Here is a 24,630-nt window from a genome sequence, read left to right on the forward strand (position 1 = left end):
AAAGACTGAGGAACTGTCACCGACTGGAGGAGATTAAAGAAACAAGGCAACTAAAAGCAATGTGGGATCTTGGATTGAATTCTGGAACTGAAAAAAGACATAAGAGGGAAAAACTGGTGAAATCTGAATAAAGTCTATAGTTTAAGTTGAAAGCATTTTACCAATGTAAACTTCTTAGTTTTGACAAATGTACTATGGTTATATTAACATTAGGGGAAGCTGGGTAAAGGGTATACAGAAACTGTATTATTTCTGTAATTTTTTAAGCCTAAAATTATTCCAATATAAAAAGCTTATTTAAAAAAACAAAAAAATAAAAATTTTCAGTAACTTTTCTTCTTAGACTACTGTAGAAGCCAAAGGTCTTACATTATCTGACTTTACCTCTATTACTTCTCAGATCTCATCTACTATGTTTGTTGAATAAATGAATGAATGACTCCCTAAAACAAAGGAACTCAATTTTGACTAATCATCAGAACCATCTGGGGAGCTATTAAAAATGCACATTCCAAGGATACATCTCAGAGATTTTTGAATCAGTATTTCTGGGGTAGGAATTGAAAATTTATATTTTTAAAAGCACCCTAGATGGTTCTGAGGATTAGTCAGGTTTAGAAGATTCTCAAGATGGAAAACAATGAATTCTCTTATTAAGCAGTCAATAGCTTTATTAACTGAAATAACTGTAACTACTTTAGTTGAAGAGGAAAATTTAGAGACTCTGAGGTACAAACTATTTAAGATAAAAGTGAGTTTTCAAAAGAATAAGTCCACCCTTAGCTCAGAACAGTAGTTCTCAACTAGGAGCAATTTTGCCCCCCAGGGGACATTTGGCAATGTCTGAAAATATTTTGGGTGGCCATAAATGTGGGTGGGTGTTATTGGCATCTAGTGGATACAGAGATACAGTTAAACATCTTTCAAGGTACAGGACATGACAGCCCCTCATTACAAAGAATTACCTAGCTTAAAATGTCAATAGTGCCAAGGTTGAGAAACCCTGCCTTAGAATTACTGATGGCCACTTTTAGATAAGGACCCAGTCCATCCAACTTCTGCTAGAGTATCTCCACTGCTTACTATTCCACATCAATCAATGCACTATTGAGTAGCTTTAACATTTTTCCCCAACTTTTTTTTTTTTTTTGAGACAGAGTCTCGCTTTGTTGCCCAGGCTAGAGTGAGTGCCGTGGCGTCAGCCTAGCTCACAGCAACCTCAAACTCCTGAGCTCAAGCCATCCTCTTGCCTCAGCCTCCCGAGTAGCTGGGACTACAGGCATGCGCCACCATGCCCAGCTAATTTTTTCTATATATATTTTTAGTTGGCCAGATAATTTCTTTCTATTTTTAGTAGAGACGGGGTCTCGCTCTTGCTCAGGCTGGTCTTGAACTCCTGACCTCGAGCGATCCACCCGCCTCGGCCTCCCAGAGTGCTAGGATTACAGGTGTGAGCCACCGCGCCCGGCCTCCCCAACTTTTTATTTTGAAAATTTCTACACATTATAGAATAGTTGAAAGAAAAGCGTAAATATCCATTTGCCCTTCACCTACACCCACCAAAGTTAATATCTGGCCACATTTGCTTTATTACATGATACACACCACCTCTCTGCACACATATCCTTTGTTTTGTTTTGCTGAGTCACTGAAAGTAGCAGACATAATGACACTTCAGCATGTACCTCCTACATAACCACAATACCATTATCAGATCTAAAGATATGAACAATTATGTATCATCTTGAAACTTCCCCAGTTGTCCCAAAAATGCCTTTTAGAACAGTTCCCCTCCCAATCTTTTTTGTTTGTTTTCCACTGCATTGTCTGAAGAGACCTAGCCAGTTGTCTTGTAGACTGCCTTCTATTTTGTATTTGTCTCAGTGTTTCCTTATGGTGTCATTTAACATACTTCCTTTTTTTTCTTACAAACTAGAAGTTAAGTCTTGGCTAAATTAGATTCAGGTTAAATACTTTTGGCAAGAACACTTCACAGGTAATGTATATTTCTCACTGCATCACATTAAGAGAAACACAATGTCAAGCATCAGTGATGTTAAGTTTGATCACTGGGTTAACATGGTGATCACCAAATTTCTGTTGTAGAGGTACATTTCCTGATTTGAATTAGAATGTATAAATATTCTATTTCTTAGGAACTTTTATCCCAATAGTTTTAGCATCTACTGATAATCTTTGTCTGAAATAATTATTACATCAGAGTTGGAAATGGTAATTTCCAAAGTCAATCATTCCTTCTACATTTATTAGCTCACACTATTGGCAGATGAGCATTCCTTTATTCCCCCTCCCCTTTTTTGTTTATCAATATGGATGCATGAATTTCTGTTGTTAAATCTTTACCTTCACTACTCTTTTTAATGGTCAAATTGTCCCAAATTTGGCCAGTGGAAAACCCTTCAAGCTGGCTCCTGTGATCTTTTGACATAAACTCATCAATCTTTGAATACTTTCTATAGGCATCTCTGTTTTTTAAGACTTGTTTTTATTATGTTTATTTGCTGAAATTCCTGTAACATCTGCTAATTGGTTTCAGTTCTACTTTTTGCAGCAACAGAACATTTTACTTCTTCCATGTGGAATGTTCTGTTACTTAAATGCAGCTATTATATTTAGGTTGGAGTAATTCTATGATGCGACTTCACTTACATCACACAAGTACATAAGTCATTAATTTAGACCTGCTCATAGGCTTAATTCATTCCTAACCCTCATACTTTAGGATGTTCATTATTTCCAAAAGCAGCTGAGAGTTAAGGTTCATTTCAAGGTTTCAACAGAATATTCCCATGTCAAAATGGTTGCATCAAAGGGGCCAGGTTATAAATTCTTACATATATTCTGGGATAGATTCATGCACTGGGTTGGAGCAAGTCCTTAGTATTATTACACTACTACAGTAACCACATAAGTATATGAAATACTGTATTAATACTTGACAGCTGAGTTATACTAAGCATTACTTATTAAAATTATCCTAATCCTCCAACATTTTCATACAGGTTTTTGCAATCTAATATAATTTATTTATTCATAAAGAGCATATAAATGCAGATGTGGCCTCTCCCTAGTGTATACCCAATCAGTATAGCATATTTACTATGCATATTTGCTAAGGTTAGTCAAGAAAAGCCTGACGAGCCTTGAGCAAACAATGTCTCAACTCTGAAAAGATAAATAGTACTCTGTACTCTAGAATCAGTATACTTTCAAATACAGATAGACAGACAACCACCCTTCAAGAGGGCACATGAACTCTAGTTCCCCTCTTTGCAGACATATACCCAGTATCTGAAATTTACTGGTGGCATTCACCTATTGGGGAAAATAGTTATAATTGCACATGGGAAGTTAATCAATAATATTAAATAGAAGGGTAAGGGCAATATATGTAACCTAAACTTTTGTACCCCCATAATATGCTGAAATGAAAAAAAGTATTAAATACATAAAATAATATAACACTTTATTTATGCTTCTTATTTCTTTTCCAGTATGATGAAAGCACACTGAAGGCAGACAGACTCTTTATCAAGTGCTTTGCAACTCTAGGTGGGGAGTATGAATGTTCACTTACTACAATACAAAGGTACAACAATAATAAAATATATAAATAATAAAGTACAATTTGATGTACTAAGAACATAAGATAGGAAAATAAAACTAATGCCTAATTTCTAGTTAGTTATATTGGGCTCCTTGAGTGATGTGAAATTTTACTTTCTCAACAGTAATAGGAAAAAATGTAGAACAGATGAGAAGCAGAAGGCAATGTAAGAGAAATGTTAAAAGCAAGAGTAAATCAAATAAGCATGTCAAGAAAATAACCACGAAAGTACACCAATCATCCAGAAGGTACCTTTGTTCAGAAGAGGAAGGAAGTCAGGCGCTTTTTCCCGAAAAACTCTTTGAGCATCCTCAGCTTTCATGGATACTTCCTTTGTCTGAACTAGAAAAAAGCCTTTACCAACCATCTGTAAAAAATAAAATTTCATTTAGATTTTAAAATGAACTTCTGAGACTAAAACAATGTTTTCCTATTCTAGTATTTTTCTGTATAGAATGCAACACAGCATGCTGTTTTTTGTTTGAGTTTTGGCTCTAATTCAGGGTGCTTGCTGTAATAAGTTCCTAAATATACAAGATTCCTTTTTCCAGATGGGTGGTTCTGGTTAAGAATTAGTACTGTAATCCCTATGCTTAAAACTAAGGGACATATAAATGTTAATTATCCTTCAAATTTAAAACATAACTAAAAAATTTTTTTTGCCTGAAACTACCAGATGGATACTTTATGTTGGTGATACTGCAATTGTCCAATGAGAGGAGAAAGGTGAAGTAAATTATGCTACATTCACATGATGAAACACCATAGTTTATTACATGTATCCCAGTTCATTAATACAACAAAGGCATTATAATAAGATAGGGAAAAGCTTAGGTAATAATGTTAATTTTAAAATGCATGATATAAATTTTTAATATTAGGTTATTAAGTATGAAATGTCTAATTTAAGTACTAAGTCTGACGGTTGCTATCTCTGACATTTCACTTTGACACTTCTTGTTTTACTTTTATTATGAAGGTACATCCTCAGTCTTTCAAACACATGTTTTGTTTGGCTTGTTATTATCTGTCAAATTTTTTTACAGCAATTTTTGTGAAACCATGGATAAGTCAAAAATTCGTGTTATTTTCAAATATGAGTCCCATCATGGAACCAATGCAGCGCAGACAGCTCAAAATATCAACGAAGTGTTTGGGAAGGATGTGGCCAATGAACTCACAGTACATCGATGGTTTGGGAAGTTCTGTTCTGGTGATTTTGATCTTGAAAATGAGCCACATGGGTGACCTGAGACCAAGGCAGATAATAATGAGCTAAAAGCTATAGTGGAAGTGAACCTGTCTCAACCTATGCGTGAATTACCAGCAAGGTTTGACATTACTATTCCAACAATATTGGACCATTTGAAACAAATGGGCAAGGTAAAGAAGCTGGATAGATGGGTTCCACGTGAATTAAACTAGCATCAGAAGAGAAATTGCCTCAAAGCTTGCCTTTCTTTGCTGTCATGACATAAAAGAGAAACCACTTCTACACCACATTGTTATGTGTGATGAAAAATGGATTCTATTTGATAATCACAAGTGTTTGTTTGGCACAATAGTTACATAAAGCCAAAGTGCAGAAACAGAGTCCAAAACCAAATATTCATCAAAAAAAGCTGATGGTGTCTGTTTGGTGATCCAGCACTGGTATTATCCACTACAGCTTCATGAAACCTGGTCAATTGATTACAGTGGATGTCTACTGCAACCAATTCTACAAAATGATGAGGATGCTAGAGACAGGCCAACCCTCTTGCAAGACAATGCTCGACCACATGCTGCACAAACAGTGTTTCTCAAACTGCAGAAACTGGACATGGAAACTCTCTGTCATCCACCGTATTCACCAGACCTTGCACTTTCTCAATTTCATCACCATTTGCTGTCCAGCAGCTTCTTCGCTGCTGGCATAAACAAGTTACTGTTAAGATGGCAAAATTGTGTCGATAGTTTAGGTGCATACTTTGATTAATTGTACTGCTTGTTCTTTGAGATATAATCTACACTTTTCATTTGAAATTGGACGTTTCATATTTAATGACCTAATAGTATAGAATAATAATGACAGATCACATTTATGAAATACTTACCATGTGCGGCAGGCAGTTTTGTGCACTTTACATGTATAATACATTTAACTCTCTCATGAAGTATTAATATTACCCTCACTGTACAAATGAGAAAACTAAGGCAGAGTGATTAAGAAACCTCCCTAAGATCTTGTAACTATTAAGTGACAGAGCTGTAATTTGAACCCATTTAATCTGATTATAGACTAAATAAATTAAAAAATTATTCCTAAAAAGACTATTAAAAGTACAGTGCAATTACAAAAGAGTTTTAAACTTATTTTTATTCTTTCTTATTTCTAGTTTTCCATGAGTACATATTAATTTTAAAAGTAATTATTACGGCAGTTTTAAAAATGCAAAGTCATTCCAACCACTTAATTTTTAAGCAAAGCTTATTGGGTTTTAATAATAAAAAGTAACATTTATAATCAACACAGAACATTTGAAAAATAAAACATAGAAACAAAGAAATATCAATGTAGGTGCTATAACTCAAAAGATGCCACTGCCATACAAGTATACTTCCTTTTACCCTCCCAGTTTTCTTTTTCTCCTATTACAGAAACAATACATGTTCATTGTAAAATCCACAGAACTACAAAAAAAGAAAAGAAAACCCTGCACTTAATCAACTGCCTAAGAATAACTACAACTGTTAACATTTTGGTATATATAACTTTCCAGACTTACCTGTTTTTTAAAAAAAATCAGTTACATAATATTTCACAAATTTTCAGTTACTTGATTGTGACATTTTTCAGCTATTCTACTATAAAATCACTTTTAATAGCTGATAGTATTTCATCCTATGGCTACATTATTCTTTATCATTCCCTCAAATTGGATTAAACTCAAATCCTATTTCAGAATCCTCACTCAGTGCTGCTTCAGAAAAAAGAAACATACATTTAAAAATTGCAGAAAATAGGCCAGGCGTGGTGGCTCACGCCTGTAATCCTAGCACTCTGGGAGGCCGAGGTGGGCGGATCGTTTGAGCTCAGGAGTTCGAGACCAGCCTGAGTAAGAGCGAGACCCCATCTCTACTAAAAATAGAAAGAAATTACATGGACAGCTAAAAATATATATAGAAAAAATTAGCCGGGCATGGTGGTGCATGCCTGTAGTCCCAGCTACTTGGGAGGCTGAGACAGGAGGATCCCTTGAGCTCAGGAGTTTGAGGTTGCTGTGAGCTAGGCTGACGCCATGGCACTCACTCTAGCCTGGGCAACAAAGTGAGACTCTGTCTCAAAAAAAAAAAAAATTGCAGAAAATTACATGGATATCACTGTTGGATGATGACTATAAAGTTACTTAAAATATCAGAAACAATCCTTTTTTATTTTCTAGATTGCTCACCATCTCTCATTTTATAGTCAGACACAAACTGACAAGATTTTGATGATAAATATACCATTACCTGAAACAAATAATGAACTATGAAACTATATTTTAATATTTCACTATAGATATTTGAAGAGACTCCTTTTCATGAAAATTCTACTTTTAAAGACTTGAAAATAGTGGTAACTATCCAATTTAAATTATAAAATGCTCCCAAACAATTCAAGCTATTTTTATTATAATTTACCCTGTACATATCTATGATGTAGGTAATAGCAAGCAAGAAACCTGATTTTTAGGTGAGAAAATCAAGGCCCAGTAACTTCTCTTGACTCTCTATGGAATGTGCTATCTGCTTTACCCAGCCTTTCTGGACTTCCTCCCCTCACAATTTTACACTTCCTATCTCAAAAAACCATTATGTTTAATTTATAAAAACAATGTGAAACAAAATTCTATGATACTCCTGGGGTTTAACAAAACTAGAGTTAGCAATCATAGGTCCAGTCTAAGCTTATTTGTGTTATGATATGAGAAAGACTGAAGTTTTATTTTCATCTTGGAATTAACTAGTTTCTAAACATATTTCCCTGAGAACTCAAGCTTCATTTTTTAAAAAATGTAATCACTCTTAACATATTAATATATAACAATATGTAAATATTTTGTCTTTCAGCATGTTTTGGGTTTTTTAAATTTTTTTTTAATTTCAGCATATTATGGGGGTACAAATGTTTAGGTTACATATATTGCCTTTGCCCTACCTGAGTCAGAGCTTTAAGTGTGTCCATCCCCTAGACAGTGCACACTGCACCCATTAGGTGTGTATATACCCATCCCCTCCTCTCCCCACCCACCTGCCCAACATCCGATGAATGTTATTACTATATGTGCACTTAAGTATTGATCAGTTAATACCAATTTGATGGTTACTATATGTTATACTTGTTTTTCCATTGTTATGATACTTAGTAGAATGGCCTCCAGCTCCATCCAGGATAATACAAGAAGTGCTAGATCACCATTTTTCAGCATGTCTTGATACCATCTTCACATGTACTTGGCATTTTCTTTATTTATTTTTATTTTCTTTTAATTCCTTACTTCTGTACTTTCAGAATTAGATAGGATAACTGTAGCCAGAGTCCCTAGGCTGGAGGGCCCTTGAGTCCACATGTTTTAGGCCACGTTCCTACTCTACCAGGCTTTTCTGCACCACCGAGGCAGTATAACAATATCACATTTAAGGGTTAAGACTGTGGCCTACATAGCCAGACTGTCTGGATTTGAATTATGGTTCTGCTGTTTACCAACTGAGTAATCTTTTGCAGGGCACTTACCCTCTCTGCAGTTCATTTTCCATATCTGTAAAATAATGCAATGGCACCTATTTCATAGGGGCTGTTTTGAGCATTGAGTTAATTCATTTAAATTCCTTATCACAGTGCCTGGCATATAGTAAACACCAATAAACTGTTAGCTATTTAAGGTCATTAAATATGAAATGTCCGATTTCGAATCAAAAGTGTAGTTTGTTAGCCATAAAAGATGGTGATCTAGTATCTTTTGTAACAACATGGATGGAACTGGAGACCAGTCTTCTAAGTGAAGTATCACAAAAAGGGAAAAACAAACACCACATGTATTCGATACTAAATTGGAACTAATTGATCAACACTTACGTGCACATATGGAAGTAAAACTCAATGGAAATCAAGCAGGTGGGAGGGGGGAGCAGGGGATGGGTAAATTTACACCTAACAGGTACAATGCACACTATCTGGGTGAAGGGCACACATAACTTTGACTCAAACTGTACAAAAGCAAATTATGTAACCAAAAACTGTGTACCCCCATAATATTCTGAAATTTTAAAAATGTGTAGTTTATCATACCCCAAATAAGAATCAGTACAATTAATCAAAGTGTGCACCTAAACTATCAACACAGTTTTGCCATCTTAACAGTAGCTTGTTTATGCCAGCAGTGAAGAAGCCTGGAGAGCAAGTGGCAATGAAATCTCAAAATGCGTTTTCCACAGCTTGTTGAGAACTGAATATTTTTCCTTGCAAGAAGTGGTCCAAAGCCTGGCAGTCAGTTGGTGCAAAGTCTGGTGAATACGGTGGATGACAGAGAGTTTCCATGTCCAGCTTCTGTAGTTTGAGCAGCGTTTTTTGTGCGACATGTGGTTGAGCACTGTCTTGCAAGAGGATTGGCCTGTCTCTACTGACCAATCTTGGCTGCTTAATTGCAAGCATCTTCATCATTTTGTAGAATTGGTTGCAGTAGACATCCACTGTAATCAATTGACCAGGTTTCATGAAGCTGTAGTGGATAATACCGGTGCTGGATCACCAAACAGACACCATCAGCTTTTTTCGATGAATATTTGGTTTTGGACTCTGTTTCAGCACTTTGGCTTTATCCAACTACTGTGCCAAACAAACACTTGTGATTATCAAATAGAATCCATTTTTCATCACACATAAAAATGTGGTGTAGAAATGGTTCACCTTTATGTCATGACAGCAAAGAAAGGCAAGCTTCGAGATGATTTCTGACACTAGTTTAATTCATGCGGTACCCATCTATCCAGCTTTTTTACCTTATTGTTGGAATAGTAATGTCAAACCTTGCTGCTAATTTACACATAGGTTCAGATGGATTTGCTTCCACTATAGCTTTCGGCTCATCATTATCTGCCTTGGTCTCAGGTCACCCATGTGGCTCATTTTCAAGATCAAAATCACCAGAACAGAACTCAAACCATCGATGTACTGTGAGTTCATTAGCCACATCCTTCCCAAACGCTTCATTGATATTTCGAGCTGTCTGCGCTGCATTGGTTCCATGACGGGACTCATATTTGAAAATAACACAAATTTTTACTTATCCATGGTTTCACAAAAATTGCTCTAAAAAAAATTTGACAGATAATCACAAGCCAAAACATGCATTTGAAAGACTGAGGATGTACCTTCATAATAAAAATAAAACAAGAAGTGTCAAAGTGAAATATCAGAGATATCAACTGTCAAACTTAGTACTTAAAGAAATTGGACATTTTATACTTAATAACCTATTACTACTACTACTGTGGGATTTTTATTTTGTATTCTAGAGGACATCTAAAGAACATCACTCTTCCTGGTCACATTCCTTTCAAGGGCACATAACACTGCCGTTTCCCACACCAGATACCAAAGATTAAAAGGTTAAGAACATTGATGATTCATGAAGAAAGACTGTTTTGATGTTTTTTTTCTTTAAACATGAAAAATATTCTTTGTGTCCACTCCTCATTATCTACCAAAAAGGAGTTTAACCTAAATATGTACATCTTTTGAAAACTGTATGTAGATTTTTAAAAAAAATCACTATACAGTATAATGAAAATATTTACTCCTCAGATGTTGGATTAACATGTGATTAGATAGCTCAAAAACCAGAAGCACAATTTTCTGTTATCTTACCAGATTCATAGTATGCTTTTATCAGACTGGCATAGGTAAAAAAGAAAACATCAAAGTCTTAAAATTATAATTTGACTTCTGTTTTGAAAACTATACCTCAGATATGGGTAGATTTCAGACATGGGTTTTCTTTTCTTTTTAGTAGGGAGAAGATACAAATGTATTTAATTTAACAGAGAACCTTCAGAATGAAAACTCCAGACATGGGTTTTATACACTGTAGAATGTATAGCTATAGAGAGGTAGTCATTTTTAATTTTTTGCCTAAAATCATTCCTTTTGATATGTTCTAACTTTTAAAAAATTCCTTTCTAAAAGAGACTTTAAGAGTTTTCTGTTCATTTCTCCATTTCTGGAAGTTTCATTTTTTAAAATTCAAACAGATTTCTCCTGAAGAACAATTGATTAATGGATAATCAATACGTCCTACTGTTGCCTTCCTATTGGAGCGCCTACCAACAAAGAATTGCTGCTTCTGGAGTCCCTAATTTCTATATCCCCAATTATTTTTCAAGCAGAAATGGTTACCCAAAGGACCCTTCTCTACTCATAAGCTCACCAAGAGCTGCTGCTCATAAGCCCACAACTTTCGCCAACTCAGCTCCTATCTTACTCTTCCTCACTAACCTTCCCTCTATGGCAATAAAGCAAAGAAAAATAAAGAATGCAATGTGGAGGTTGGTTTCACAACAGGGTCCAAAAGTTGTATTCCTAAATGTCTTCTCTACCCCCTAACCAATTAGAACTCCAAAGAAATTTTCTCAGTAAATAATTATAAATGGCCATGCTTTACTATGCAGCACTACTCTTGTGACCTTCTCTGGAAATTATTCATTCACTCATTCACTTATTTCTTTTTAGAGACAGACTGTTGCTCTGTTGCCCAGACTGGAGTGCAGTGGTGCAATCATAGCTCAAGGGATCCTCTTGGACTCAAGGGATCCTCCTGCCTCAGCCTTCCCAGCAGGTAGGACTACTGGCATGTGCCACTACTCCTGGCATTTGTTTTTTTATTTAGTTTTTTTAGAGACAGGGTCTCACTATGTTGCCCGGGCTAGTCTCAAATTCCTGGTCTCAAGCGATCCTCCCACCTCAGCCTCCCAAAGTGCTAGGATTACAGGCATGAGCCATTGTGCCCAGCCTGGCAATCATTTATTATAAAGCATGGAAACTCTTTGAGGGCGGAGAATCTTGTCTATCTATCTCCATCTCCAGCATATACTATATTTCATCATTTCTAAGTTGCCATCAATTATAAGATGCATTTCAGATAAGCAAAAATGTGGAAAACAAACTAAATCTTATAATCAATGAAATATGGTAACAGAGTAACTTGCACATAATAGGTGCTCAATAAATGCTTACTGAATTGAATTACAATTTTTAAAAGTTCCTTTGGGAAAGTATTTTGAGTCCCAAGCAACTGGCTTACAGACAAATCTAATGGGGCTTGGGGGGCGGGGTGCAGAGAACTATAACTTGAGGTTTGCCTGTATTTTTTAATACCCAATTTGAAAAGAATAGTTCTCCAGAGTGGTATGTTTTTGTCTAGGCATATGTCTATTTTTCCCTTCTCTTTTTCCTTACCTCGTCAATTAGTTTCCTGGCATTTGCGATAGTATAATCACCAGCAAATAATACCACCAAGCATGATTCATCACTGCTCTTCTGTCTCTGACCCCGGGATATTGGAACGATGCTTCTATTGGCTTCTGTGGAAACACGGACAGCTTTGAGCTCTTCAGTAGTAGGTACAGGAACATAGTCCTGAACCACAGCATCTTCTGGAAGAAGGCTCCAGTTGAGCTCTCCTGACACAGGTGTAAAATCATGAATGTTACTCCATGTATTATTGAAGATACTGAGCCCTGCATCTTTGAACTGGAAAGCTAATTCAGGGTAGTACCATTGAAAACAGCCAAATTTGATATTTGTGGAAGACTCAATAATTGGCTGAGTGGCACAGCACAAAAAGACTTCCAGCTTTCTACAATCACGCACACGAAATTGTTGGCAGGCTAATGTGCACTTGCAATCTCTGCAATTCCGGAAAAACACACTGCCTTTCACCGGTCCCAGAAAAATTATGCAGTTAGTACAGTCATCAATGGTAATAGTAGCTGAGTGATCAAAAATATAGATGTTACAGTTCTCACAGTCTTGAATAAGAAACTGTTGTCCTGCCACTTTCCCAGGCAAGCGGCCTACAGTTTCATCCTTCAGTCCACTGAACATGTAGTCTTTTGGATCAACCTGCAGGGACAAAACACAGACCTTTAGTATTATTAACATTATTCAACATATATCAATTAAGTGCCTATTGGGTGCCAGGCACAGTTCTTAGTGCTAAAATATAAGTTCCTAATCTCGCTGACTTTGCGACATAGTAAGAAAACAAACAGGATAAATTTTTTCTACTAATAAAAGGCATGAGTGGGAAAAAGGGAGAGGAAAACTTAGAAAGACTCAAGGACATATCCACCAAATACAATGTGTGGACACTGCATACAGTTTCAAATATACCAACTGTAAAAACACTTTTTTGAGACAACTGAGGAAATACACACACACACACACACACACATCATATTAGATGATATTAAGGAATTTTTCATTTTGTTAAGTGTGATAATGGCATTGTGTTTATATGAGGGAAAAGGGCCTCATCAATTAAAAATTAAAATGTTTAAAAATTATTAGCCTTCCATAGTATATGGTATATCTATGGAGAAAAGATATGCACCCAGAAGACTTGAGTATCTGGTTCTGTTGGCAACTACAGCTCTCATTATAATATAAAACTATGATCTTGGTTAACATACATACCTCCCAGGAGATATAGCCACTCTCTCTTTCCTATCAAATTGTGTTTCTGGGCATGCAAAGCTAAAGGGTAGCCTCTGTGACACTATGGTTTGAGTCTTCTTGTAACTTAACCCAGGTGACACCCACATCATCACTGCTACTGTCAATAGGCTTTTAGCCTATTTGGAATTTATATAACTAAAAAATTTACTAAGATTTGTGGAGTACCAGGATCAAGAATTTATTTTAAAAATTATCCTTTTAATAAAGGAGCCTATAAAAAATTAAACTCAAATCCTTTGTATCTAACTATCTTAATCACTACATGCTATTTCAGCCTTCTGATGCTTTTTCTTTTTTGATGCTTCACTTTTAAAACTTCTACTTTTAAAAAAATTCTGAAATTGGAAATGTACCCAGACTGAAATATATTTCTCTATCCTTCCACAAATTGATGTATGGATCTCAACTTCTAAACTCTGACTAATTTCTGCAATATGCTACAGAAAGTGGAGGAACCTGAAGGCAAAAGAATCCCAATATGTCAGTGCTTGTATCTAGAAATTTGATTCAAACATTTATTGAGCTACAAGTATAATTTTTCAAATTTGGCCATTTCCATCCTTATATTGTCTAAACTATAGCTCATGTAATCTTTTAAATAGTATGCCTGGAATCTGTCATATTAATTTTTTATTTTAACTGACCTATAAAATTATAGTCACTAAAAGCCTATTTTGATTTTTTTCAAGTGACCTTTTTTGTCCCCTTTTGAGACAGGGTCTTGCTTTATCACCCAGGCTGAAGTGCAACAGCCAGATCATAGCTTACTGTAACTTTGAACTCCTGGGCTCAAGTGATCCTCCCACCTCAGTCTCCCAAGTAGCTGGGACTATAGGCTCACACCACCATACGTGGCTAATTTTTAAAAATATTTTATAGAGCTGGGGTCTCACTATGTTGCCCAGGCTGGTCTTGAACTCCCGGGCTCAAGCAATCCTCTGCCTCAGCCTCCCAAAGTGCTAGGATTACAGAAGTGAGCCACCATGCCTGGCCCAAGTAACCTTTTTATCTACTTGCACAGTTTTGAATGTGACTATATAAATTTTATATTAAACTATTCATGTACTACAGATAAGCTTCCATTGATACAGTACGTAAAAATTTGATTTACAAAGCAAAATTTAATCCTCTTAATCATAAGCAAACAAGCTTAAAGTGACTTATTCAATAATTGCACAATAAATATTATACTTATCTAGTTTTACATACTGTACAAGGAGGAGCACTGGTCTGTACTATGAGGCAATAAAGGAGGTACTTGTTTTCCAGTCCCAATTTTGTTACCTATGAGTCTGATCTTGCGGTCACTTTAACTTTCTGGATCTCCAGTCACTCAATCAAACATTTGAACACTCAATATTTTTTTAATACCAAAAGCATCCAACATTGTTCTAGATGTTAAAATGAATATGACCAGCTTTCCATAAAAGAAGTAAATACTCACCTAAACATCTAGTTTAAAAACAACCCTGACCATGTAATGAGAGATGCTGAGAGTATTCTGGAAACACTGAGGAGGGACACCTGGGGTGGGGAGGAGGTGTGACATGGAAGACTTTCTGCATGAAATGAGAATGAATAAGCTAGAGTTCACCAGGTAAAAGGGGTGCCCCTCCTTCCCATGCCAGGCAAAAGTAACAGAATGAACAAAGCAAAATTCTTTAGGAAGTGGTAAGAAAACTAAAAGTGGTTTAGTGTTACAAGTAGGGTACTAGATGAAGCTAGACAGGTAGGCAGGGGCCATATTATAAAGCTTGGAAGTTACCCACGGGCAATAAGGAGCCACAGAAGGATTTAAATAAGCAAAATTTACATTTCAGGAAGATTACTCCAATAAGAATAAGGAAACATGGAAAATGGATGGATCTGAGAGGCTACTGTGGGCATCCAGAAAGGGCTAGAACTAGAACTGTAGTTAATAGGGAAGAAGAGGATGGGATGAATTTGAGAAATATTGAGGAAAAAGAATCAGCAGATTGGTAATTCAGTGGCTATAGGAGGTAAGGCAGAAGGATGAATCACAGAGGAAAGGCCACGTGACAACACAGCAAGAAGGCAGCTGTCTGTAAGCTAGAAAGAGAGCCCTCACCAGACACCGAATCTGCTGGCACCTTGATCTTGAACTTCCAAGGCTCTAGAACTATAAGAAATAAACTTCTGTTATTTAAGCCACCCAGTCTGTGGTATTCTGTTATGGCAGCCTGTTTTAGTCTGCTCAGACTGCAAAAGCCATCTTCTTGCTACATTGTCACCAAGCCTTTTCTCTGTGTGGAGAGGGAGAGAGAGGGAGCAAGTATAAGCTAGGTGAATCTTCTTATAAGGACACTAATCCCATCGGATCAGCACTCCACCTTTATGACCTCACTAATCTTAATTACTTCCTTAGGGGACCCATCTCCAAATACAGCCCAATGGGTGTTAGGGCTTCAACATATGAATTTAACAAATATTCAGTCCATAGCAGCTGCCAATGCTAAGGAATTAAATGTAATTTACTATTCTAAATATTTTCTCTGGACACTCCAGTTTTCCTAGTTCATAGGGAGAAAATAATCCTACAGCCTAATAGTTCTATAGCATAAAATTATTTGGATTATCAACACAGTCTTCTAAGGAGAAATTTAGGATTTATGTCGCTGTACTTCCTCAACAATTCCTGACAGTTTTTCAAAACAAAAAGTAATAGTAAACAACCTGAAGCTTAGACCCGTAATAATTTTGCAAAAGTTACTAGTTCTCAAATAAAGTGCCTAAAATCATAAACATGGAAAGGTCATGTTTTAAAGAGCTATTTATAAAATGAGATTAGTTTAGGCTGCATTTCTTATTACATTCCTTAACAGGTAGTGGATATACTTTCAAAATCAAAGAAAAATTTCAAGGGTTAGAATTCATCTGATATTGATTTAATGCCTTACAGCTATTAAATTAAGGTAAGCATTATTTTCCCAACAGAAAACAAAAGTGAACATCTTATTCTTTGAGCAGCAACACAAATATTTCATTAAAATTCATCTCCATAATTAAACTCCCATAATGATAATCTGATATAAAATAATGGAATTTGTTAATTTTAATGGAACTCCAATATGAATAAAAGTACAAAATAAGATTCAAGAGTAAAAAAGCACTACATATATATGCCAGGCATCATACTAAGTGCTTTATAAGCATCCACTCAATCTATAAAAACCCCTATGAGGGTTGTATACTATAATTATCTGCTTTATGGATGAGAAAATTGAGGTACACAGAGGCTAAATAACTTGCCCGAGGTCACACTGTTAGTAAGTGCTTGAGCTCAGTCTGAAGCCCAGACAGTCTGGCTCCTAAACACATTCTCTTGGCTGCTTCTTCATATTCAACCATAAACAACTGCTTACTGGATGCACAAATCAATGGAATAGAGAGTTCAAAATAGGTGTACACACACACACACAAAGGTGCAAAGGCAATTCAATAGAAAAAGGATAGTCTTTTTAACAAATGGTGCTAGAACAACTGGACATCTATATTCAAAAAAAAAGAAATCTCATAGAAAAAAGAACTCAACCTGTACCTTGTACCATATATAATAATTAACTCAAGATGAATCATAGAACCTAAGTATAAAACCGAGAACTATAAAACTTCTTGAAGAAAACAGAGGAGAAAATCTTTGTAATCTTGGTTAAGCAAAGATTTCCTAGATGTGAAACCAAAAACACAATCCATAAAAGAAAAAACTGAAGATTGGACTTTTACCAAAATTGAAAATGTTTGTTCTTCAAGAAACACTGTTAAGAGAAAACAAGTCATTAATTGGGAAAAAATATTTGCAAAACACACATATGACATGGGACTTGTATTGAGGATATATAAAGAATTCTCAAAAACTCAATAAGAAAACAAATAATTCAACAAAAAATGAGCAAAAGATTTGAATAAGCACTTTACCCAATAAGATCTAGGTAGCAAATAAGGACATAAAAAATGCTCAACATCATTAAGTTAAACCACAATGAAATACTACTACACACCTATTAGAATGGCTAAGGTTTTAAAAAAAAAAAAAACCCTGACAATACCAAATGAGGTGAAGATGTGGAGCAAATGTCTCTCTCATACATTGCTGGTGGGCAAAATGGCACAGCCACTTGGAAAAATAGTTTGTCAGTTTCTTATAATAGTTTAATATACAATTTCCATAGGACTCAGCAATCTCACTCATGGGTCTTTACCCAAGTGAAATGAAAGCTTATATTCACTAAAAAAAACCTGTATGTAAATATTTATGGTAGCTTTATTCATAATTACCAAAACTATAAACAACCCAGTGTCCTTCAACTGGTGAATGGATAAACAAACTGTAGTACATCCATACAATGGAATACTAGTCAGCAATAAAAAGGAATTCCTGATACATGCAACAACATGGATGACTCTTAAATGCATCATGCTAAGTGAAAGAAGCCTGACTGAAAAGATTACATACTGCATGATTCCATTTATATGATATTCTAAGAAAGACTAAACTATAGGGATAGAAAACTGATCGGGGTGGAGGTGGGGCTGACTGCAAAGGAGCAAATTGACAAAGGAAGAAATTTTGGCAGGTAATGGAACTGTTCTATCTGTTTATTGGTAACAGCCATGCAGCTGTATGTGTCAAAACTCATAGAACTGTACACTTAAAATGGGGAAATTTTACTGTATATAAATTACACTTCAATAAATATAAATATTAAAATTTAAACATTGTTAAATCAGTTTCAGCGGGCCGGGCGCGGTGGCTCACGCCTGTAATCCTAGCACTCTGGGAGGCCGAGGCAGGTGGATCGCTCAAGGTCAGGAGTTCCAGACCAGCCTGAGCAAGAGCAAGACCCCGTCTCTACTAAAAAAAAAATAGAAAGAAATTATCTGGCCAACTAAAATATATATAGAAAAAAATTAGCCGGGCATGGTGGCGCATGCCTGTAGTCCCAGCTACTTGGGAGGCTGAGGCGGTAGGATCGCTTAAGCCCAGGAGTTTGAGGTTGCTGTGAGCTAGGCTGACGCCACGGCACTCACTCTAGCCCTGGCAACAAAGCGAGATTCTGCCTCAAAAAAAAAAAAAATCAGTTTCAGGGCTTTATATGTAGTTGAAAGGTTATTTCATAAATGAAAATGGCAGTGCCACATAATTATAGAAATAATAGGATCAGTACCTTGAGCTTATATACATGATGATGAGAGAAGGTGAAGTATTAATATTACATTTAGATTACTTCACCATGTTGCTAAATGTATAACAAGAATTATGAAATTTTAGGATTAGAAAGAATTTTCTATATCATCTAATATAGTCTTAATCTATCCTTATATCCTATCATATTCCCTTTGGTCACCCAGATTTGCCTGAATGCTTCTAGCAATGCTTAATTCCCCTCATGAGCTGCTCAAAGAATTAGAGAACTGGAAGGGATCTGAGGAAACCAAAGGTTGGAAAAGCTGACAAATAAGGTGTAGTTGGGTGCAGAATAAAAACTAAAATGCCAGTCTCATACACTTTTCACTCCCTGTACTTTTTCCCTTCATCAAAACTTTATATGGGTAAAGAAAAAAAATGAAACTCTCATACATTTCTGGTGGAAATATAAAATGTTGTGACACTTTGAAAAACAGTTTGGCAGTTCCTCAAAAAGTTAAACATGGAGTTACCATATGACCCAGCAATTCCACTCCTAGGTGCATACCCAAGAGAAATGAAAACATGTCCACACAAAAACTTGTACATGAATATTTATAGCAGCATTATCCATAATAACCAAAAAGTGGAAACAACCCAAATGTCTACCAACTGATGAATAAAATGTGGTATTTCTATAAAATGGAATGTTATTCACTAATAAAAAGGAATAAAGTATTGATAAATGAATGCTATAATAAGGATGAACCTCAAAAACATGCTAAGTGAAAGAAGCCAGTCACAAAAGGCTAAATATTGTGGTTCTATTGATATGAGAAATCCCAAATAGGCATATCTGTAGAGATAGAAAATAAATTTGTGGCTTCCAAGGGCTGGGAAGGGGGAAATAGGAGTGACTACTAATGGGTACAGGGTTTCTTTTCCCAGGGATGAAAAGGTTCTAAAATTAGATCATGGTGATGGCTGCATAACCCTGTGAACTTACTAAAAATATTGAACTGTACACTTTAAATGGGTGAATTGTATGGTATACGAATTATATCTCCAAAAAGCTATTTTTAAAATTAATAAACAAAGAACTAGTTTTTTCCTTTAAACAACAACTTATGTAGAGGATTTAAAACATATTGACAAATTCTTTAACACTCTTCCCATCAAGAGGTCCTCTTGGACCTGAGCAGGCATTTGTGACTGCCTCAATAAACAGAATGTGGCAGAAGTAATGCTATCACATTCTTAAGTCAAATTAAATGACTTAGGAATTCACTTAAGAAGCTAGTTAGAAAAAACCACGCAGCCTCTGCCAGTCTCAGGATGCTCACCCCTGGAACCCAGCCATCATGCTGTGAGGAAGCCAGGGCTGCATGGAGAGGTGCCTAGCCCTCAGCTCCAGCTGAAAGCCAGCATCAACTTGCCAGCCTGCTATGTGGTTAAGCCATCTTGAAAGCAGATCCTTCAGCCACCATCAAGCTGCCACAGCTAGTGCCACATTGAGCAGAGTCAACCCTGCTTAGACTTACACAAATTGAAGAGTTGTGAACAAAATAAATACTTGCTATTGTTTTACACCATTAAGTTTTGGGATGGACACAGCAATGGATAACTAGAATACCTTCTGTACTTAAAAGAAGGCTAAAAACAGAATCTAGCCTCCTACTCAGAGCAGACACTTCTTTCTAGCAGATCACCATCCAAACTCTGAATGTTTTGACTAACATGGAGATCAGTTCCTCACAAAGCCACCCTTTCCAATGATGAACAACTCTGGGAATTATGATCTGCCTTATATTAAAACCAGTTCTGTCCTGCCCAAACTCTGGTTCAAGTTCTTTCCCCAGAGGTGACCAGAACAGGCCTTTACCTCATTAAATGCACAAATTGGCTGCTTTACTCAAAGTTACACAACAGACACTTGAATTTCTGGTATAAGGTTTTTGTTTGCTATTATTTCTATCGAATATGAGACAGATATAACAGATACAAAATGTGTTATCCATACTCAAATCACAGTTTTCATACTTATGCCACCACTGTTTAGAGAACTAATCCTCATTTCTATCTACTGCCGTTCCCAACTCCCAAGCCCCTCACCATACATCACCACACCATCAGGTGGCCTGTTAGGAACTAGGCCACACAGCCGGAGGTAAGCGTTGGGTGAGGAGCAAAGCCTCATCTGTATTTATAGTCACTCCCCACATTACCCCATCCCCCTCCCCATGTCTGTGGAAAAATTGTCTTCCACGAAACCAGTCCCTGGTGTCAAAAAGGTTGGGGACTGTTGATCATTTAGGAAGAGGAGTATTGGCATGAATAACCGGAAAATGAAAACTACTTTCTGTACCACTGGTCCTCACCTCATTTGTACTTAAATGTTTTCTGTTTTAATTCCAAAAGCCAGTGAGCTCTTGAAGAGCAGGGATAAGTATTATAATTTTGAGCCTTCCTTGGTACTTGAGTACATATATATTGAATAATTTGCCTACCTATAGGAGGCACCATACCGATAAGGATAAAAGTATTTCTTTCCAAACAGTTTAAGCACAAGTCTTACAATCCAAAAATATCTCTCATTATGTCAGTGTAGTAATTGTACAGTAAGTTTTTTTTTAAAGTCAGCAGCAATAGAAAATTAGCCCCTTACACTGTTGACTACAGTATGTCAGTTGCTCTGACAATTGCTTAGTCTGCATTATTTCTAATTGAGACAATTTCTCCTAGCTTCAGTCCCCTAAGACTAACCCAATTACACAACTCAATACCCAAAACCCAAGGGGTGCTCCTCAATAAAGATACCCTGATTACACAACCTAAGGAAAAATTTAAACACTGCTTTTCCAAGTTGCAAGGAAACTTTTCAGGCAACCTATTTTATTTTCATGCCTAAAGTCTTACAAGTTGAGTGGTAATTGTCTCATATAACTTTAAAACTGTATATACTATACTTCATGACCATTACAGAAAACTAAACTTTTAATGCAAACCATTTCTGTTAATATACATGCAGCATATCTCATTTATGTTTTCTGGTCTGTACTTGCATTCTATTCCTTTTAAGGTACTATTAAAATCTTCTAGGAGCAAGCAAGACCATGCTCAGTTAAAGTATCATTGGAGTAATACAGAACATTTGTACACTAGCCCAAATTGACCTCATGGGAGGCAAGGAACTAGAAAAAAATCTTTAAAATTGCATAAAATTTGACAAGCTATCATAAATGAGGCACACTAGAGGGAATGCCTAGTAACTCCAAAAGAAAAAATTCCAAAAAGAAAAAGAAATGTTGGGAAATGTGGTATCTCCATTGGTCTCAAAATGTAAGCTATAATTCTCTTTAATAGTCCAAAAGATTTTAAAACTGGTTGTTTTCAGAATATAATGCTCATTTAGTTAGAAAAATTTTGATTAGCTGAGCTGATCAAGATTTTAACTTTTGGCCAGGCGCGGTGGCTCACACCTGTAATCCTAGCACTCTGGGAGGCCGAGGCAGGAGGATCACTCGAGGTCAGGAGTTCGAGACCAGCCTGAGCAAGAGTGAGACCCCGTCTCTACTAAAAACAGAAAGAAATGATCTGGACAGCTAAAAATATATAGAAAAAAATTAGCCGGGCATGGTGGCACATGCCTGTAGTCCCAGCTACTCAGGAGGCTGAAGCAGAAGGATTGCTTAAGCCCAGGAGTTTGAGGTTGCTGTGAGCTAGGCTGATGCCATGGCACTCTAGCCCCAGCAACAGAGCGAGACTCTTGTCTCAAAAAAAAAAAATTAACTTTTATTATAGACACATCCAGAAACATCAGTTTATTTTACACATCCAGTAACATCTATTACTATTACATCTCTACAGCTACAGTACCTAGTAGTGTTCTCAAAAAATGTTCTCTGTAAACTCAAAACAGTGTTTGTAACTGAAAGTTTACTACACGCTCATTTGGGGAGGTAAAGCTTAGATGTTGATGGCCACTATTCTATTTTCAGTGTGTTTACTTAGCCAAAGAGCAGAAGAAAAAAAATTACAGAATTCACCGCTTATCTAAAAGGATTAACATATGAAATCCCAACTAATCCAAATATTGTTAATAAAGGTTAACTATAAAATAATTTATTGTGAAACAATGAATCATAGGCAACCAAGACTACTATACATAAAAAATAAAACCACTTTAGTTTAGTTTTAGTCTGTGATTTCAAAACAAAAAGCTAAAGTAAAAATAAAATACACAACTTTCTCTATGGCACACAGTCCAGGCTTAAAGAACATTGTCAGAAATCCCAAGCCTTAGGAAAATGAATCTTTTAAAAACCACCCATCAAATAACTTTAAATGATAGAGGCAATCGTCTTGTACAACAAAAAGCACAGTACTTTCTTTTTTCCTACATTATAAAATTCTGCCATCAAGTATGAATAAGAGAGAATAAATACACCATGTGACCCAAGAAGCATCTGAGAACCAGGGGCAGAAAGGTGGGGCTGAGAACTCTGTAAAAAGCTTTCAATTTCTTAACTGTGACACTTGGACACCAGAGTTTATGTGAATAAATTCTGCTGGGATTGGAAATCATGGAGAAAGGTCTATGGTATCAAAATGTTAATAAATTTACTATAAAGTATTCTTGGGTAAAGACATGTTGTGTTAAGCAAGGAGTTAACTGTTCACAACACCCATTTAAAAATCTCTCATTTTGTTTGGAAGAGAAAAATAACTGACAAATCCATCAAAGCATTTTAGTAAGCACATATGGAGAACTATGTAGAAAGAGGAACCATTATGAAATGTATGACTAAGTGTGTTTTGTGCAAGACTAGTGGACGTTTTCAAAGTTCTTTGGTTTCTGGCTAAATACAAAAGTAAAAATAAGGGCGTTTTCATTCATTTAAAGTAACAGTAAAATACTGCCTGGTATTTATGCCAGTTATTTTCACCTTACGGTCTTAACACACATTCCAAGACTGATTCGATTTTCCTTATTCCTTTCCGGTAACTGGAAGATGGGAGAGAGTAAAGTTGTACAGTAAACAGTCCACTTAGTAACTGAGAAAATTCAGCAGTGGGATATATCATGAAGCACCAAAGAAGAAATTTACTGTGGAGGGCAGACAAAAGAGAAAACAGCCAGAGAACATAAGCTGAGGAAGAGATGAGAATCAGTCCCATGTGTAACTTGACGACTAGACAAAATCCCGCTCGACACTACCGGTGAAATTAGGTGATTGGAGATTCAGGGCATTCTCCGCTCCTTCGCTCCCTCGAGTCCATCCTTGGACAGGAAGTCAGCGCAAGTCAGGGTGCAGAGCCAAGGGAAAGCTCCTGGGGGTCCATCTACCTGGACAACAAACTCTAAAGCACCTTCCAGTGCTTCACAGCCCTATGGGGCGCCCTCCCTAGCGCTTTTCTTCAAGGCCCCCAAAAGTCACACACCCAGACTTCAGCTACCCGCGTCGATGAGAGAGCGCAAGGGAGAGAGCGGCAGCTGTTGGGTCGGCCCCCTCAGCTCTCCAGGGCCATAAGGGACCCTTGCAGAGCGGCTCGTGAGGGCTGAGACCAGCGGCTCCAAGACTTTCATTACCTTCTCGCGCTGGTCCCAGCTGTACTGCTTTGGCTGTTCCTCCTCCTTCTCGGGCCGCGACTCCTTCTCAGCCTTCCGCCTCTTGGAGAAGAAACAGCCCATGGTCCCGGACTGTAGATCTCGCTGGCCGGCCCACTGGCTCGGGCACCTCCTGGAATGTGGGTGAACACTAGCTGCCACGGCCCCGCAGCTCTCCGGACACCGCCCCTCGGAACCACCCAGCCGTCCGCAGCTTCTGTTAGCCCGCCAGGCCCAGCACCCCTTCTCCTTTTCCCCTCAGTCGCCCTGACAACCCACTGCAGCCAATAACCGCTCAGCGCCTGGTGAGCCAATCGAATCCTCGCCAGCAGCCCCGCGAGGCCTATGAAGAGTGCTCGACGTATTCACACACCAATCCACGCCTAGCTCCTGCGTCAGCCCCCAGCGGCGAGGCAGGCGGGCTCAGGCAGACGCAAGGCTGACCCCACCCCCAGCTCTGCCTCGTCCCGCCCCTGACCCCGCCCCTC

The 24,630-nt window shown here is 37.1% G+C and overlaps 1 protein-coding gene across 1 annotated transcript in view; it reads right to left on the reverse strand.

Annotated features, from left to right (window-relative positions):
- RP2 (RP2 activator of ARL3 GTPase) overlaps positions 1-24,366 on the reverse strand; it is a 39,004-nt gene extending 14,638 nt beyond the window's left edge. Inside the window, exons 1-3 of the mRNA XM_069463725.1 lie at positions 24,125-24,366; positions 12,108-12,773; positions 3,881-3,995 (exon numbers count right to left, since the gene is read on the reverse strand). Of these exons, the coding sequence (XP_069319826.1) occupies positions 3,881-3,995; positions 12,108-12,773; positions 24,125-24,226 (883 nt within the window). The 5' untranslated portion in view covers positions 24,227-24,366. The remainder of the gene's footprint in view (positions 1-3,880; positions 3,996-12,107; positions 12,774-24,124) is intronic.
- Positions 24,367-24,630: the final 264 nt, after the last annotated feature.

The sequence above is a fragment of the Eulemur rufifrons genome, chromosome 30, assembly GCF_041146395.1.
Source record: "Eulemur rufifrons isolate Redbay chromosome 30, OSU_ERuf_1, whole genome shotgun sequence".
Taxonomy (NCBI): domain Eukaryota; kingdom Metazoa; phylum Chordata; class Mammalia; order Primates; family Lemuridae; genus Eulemur; species Eulemur rufifrons.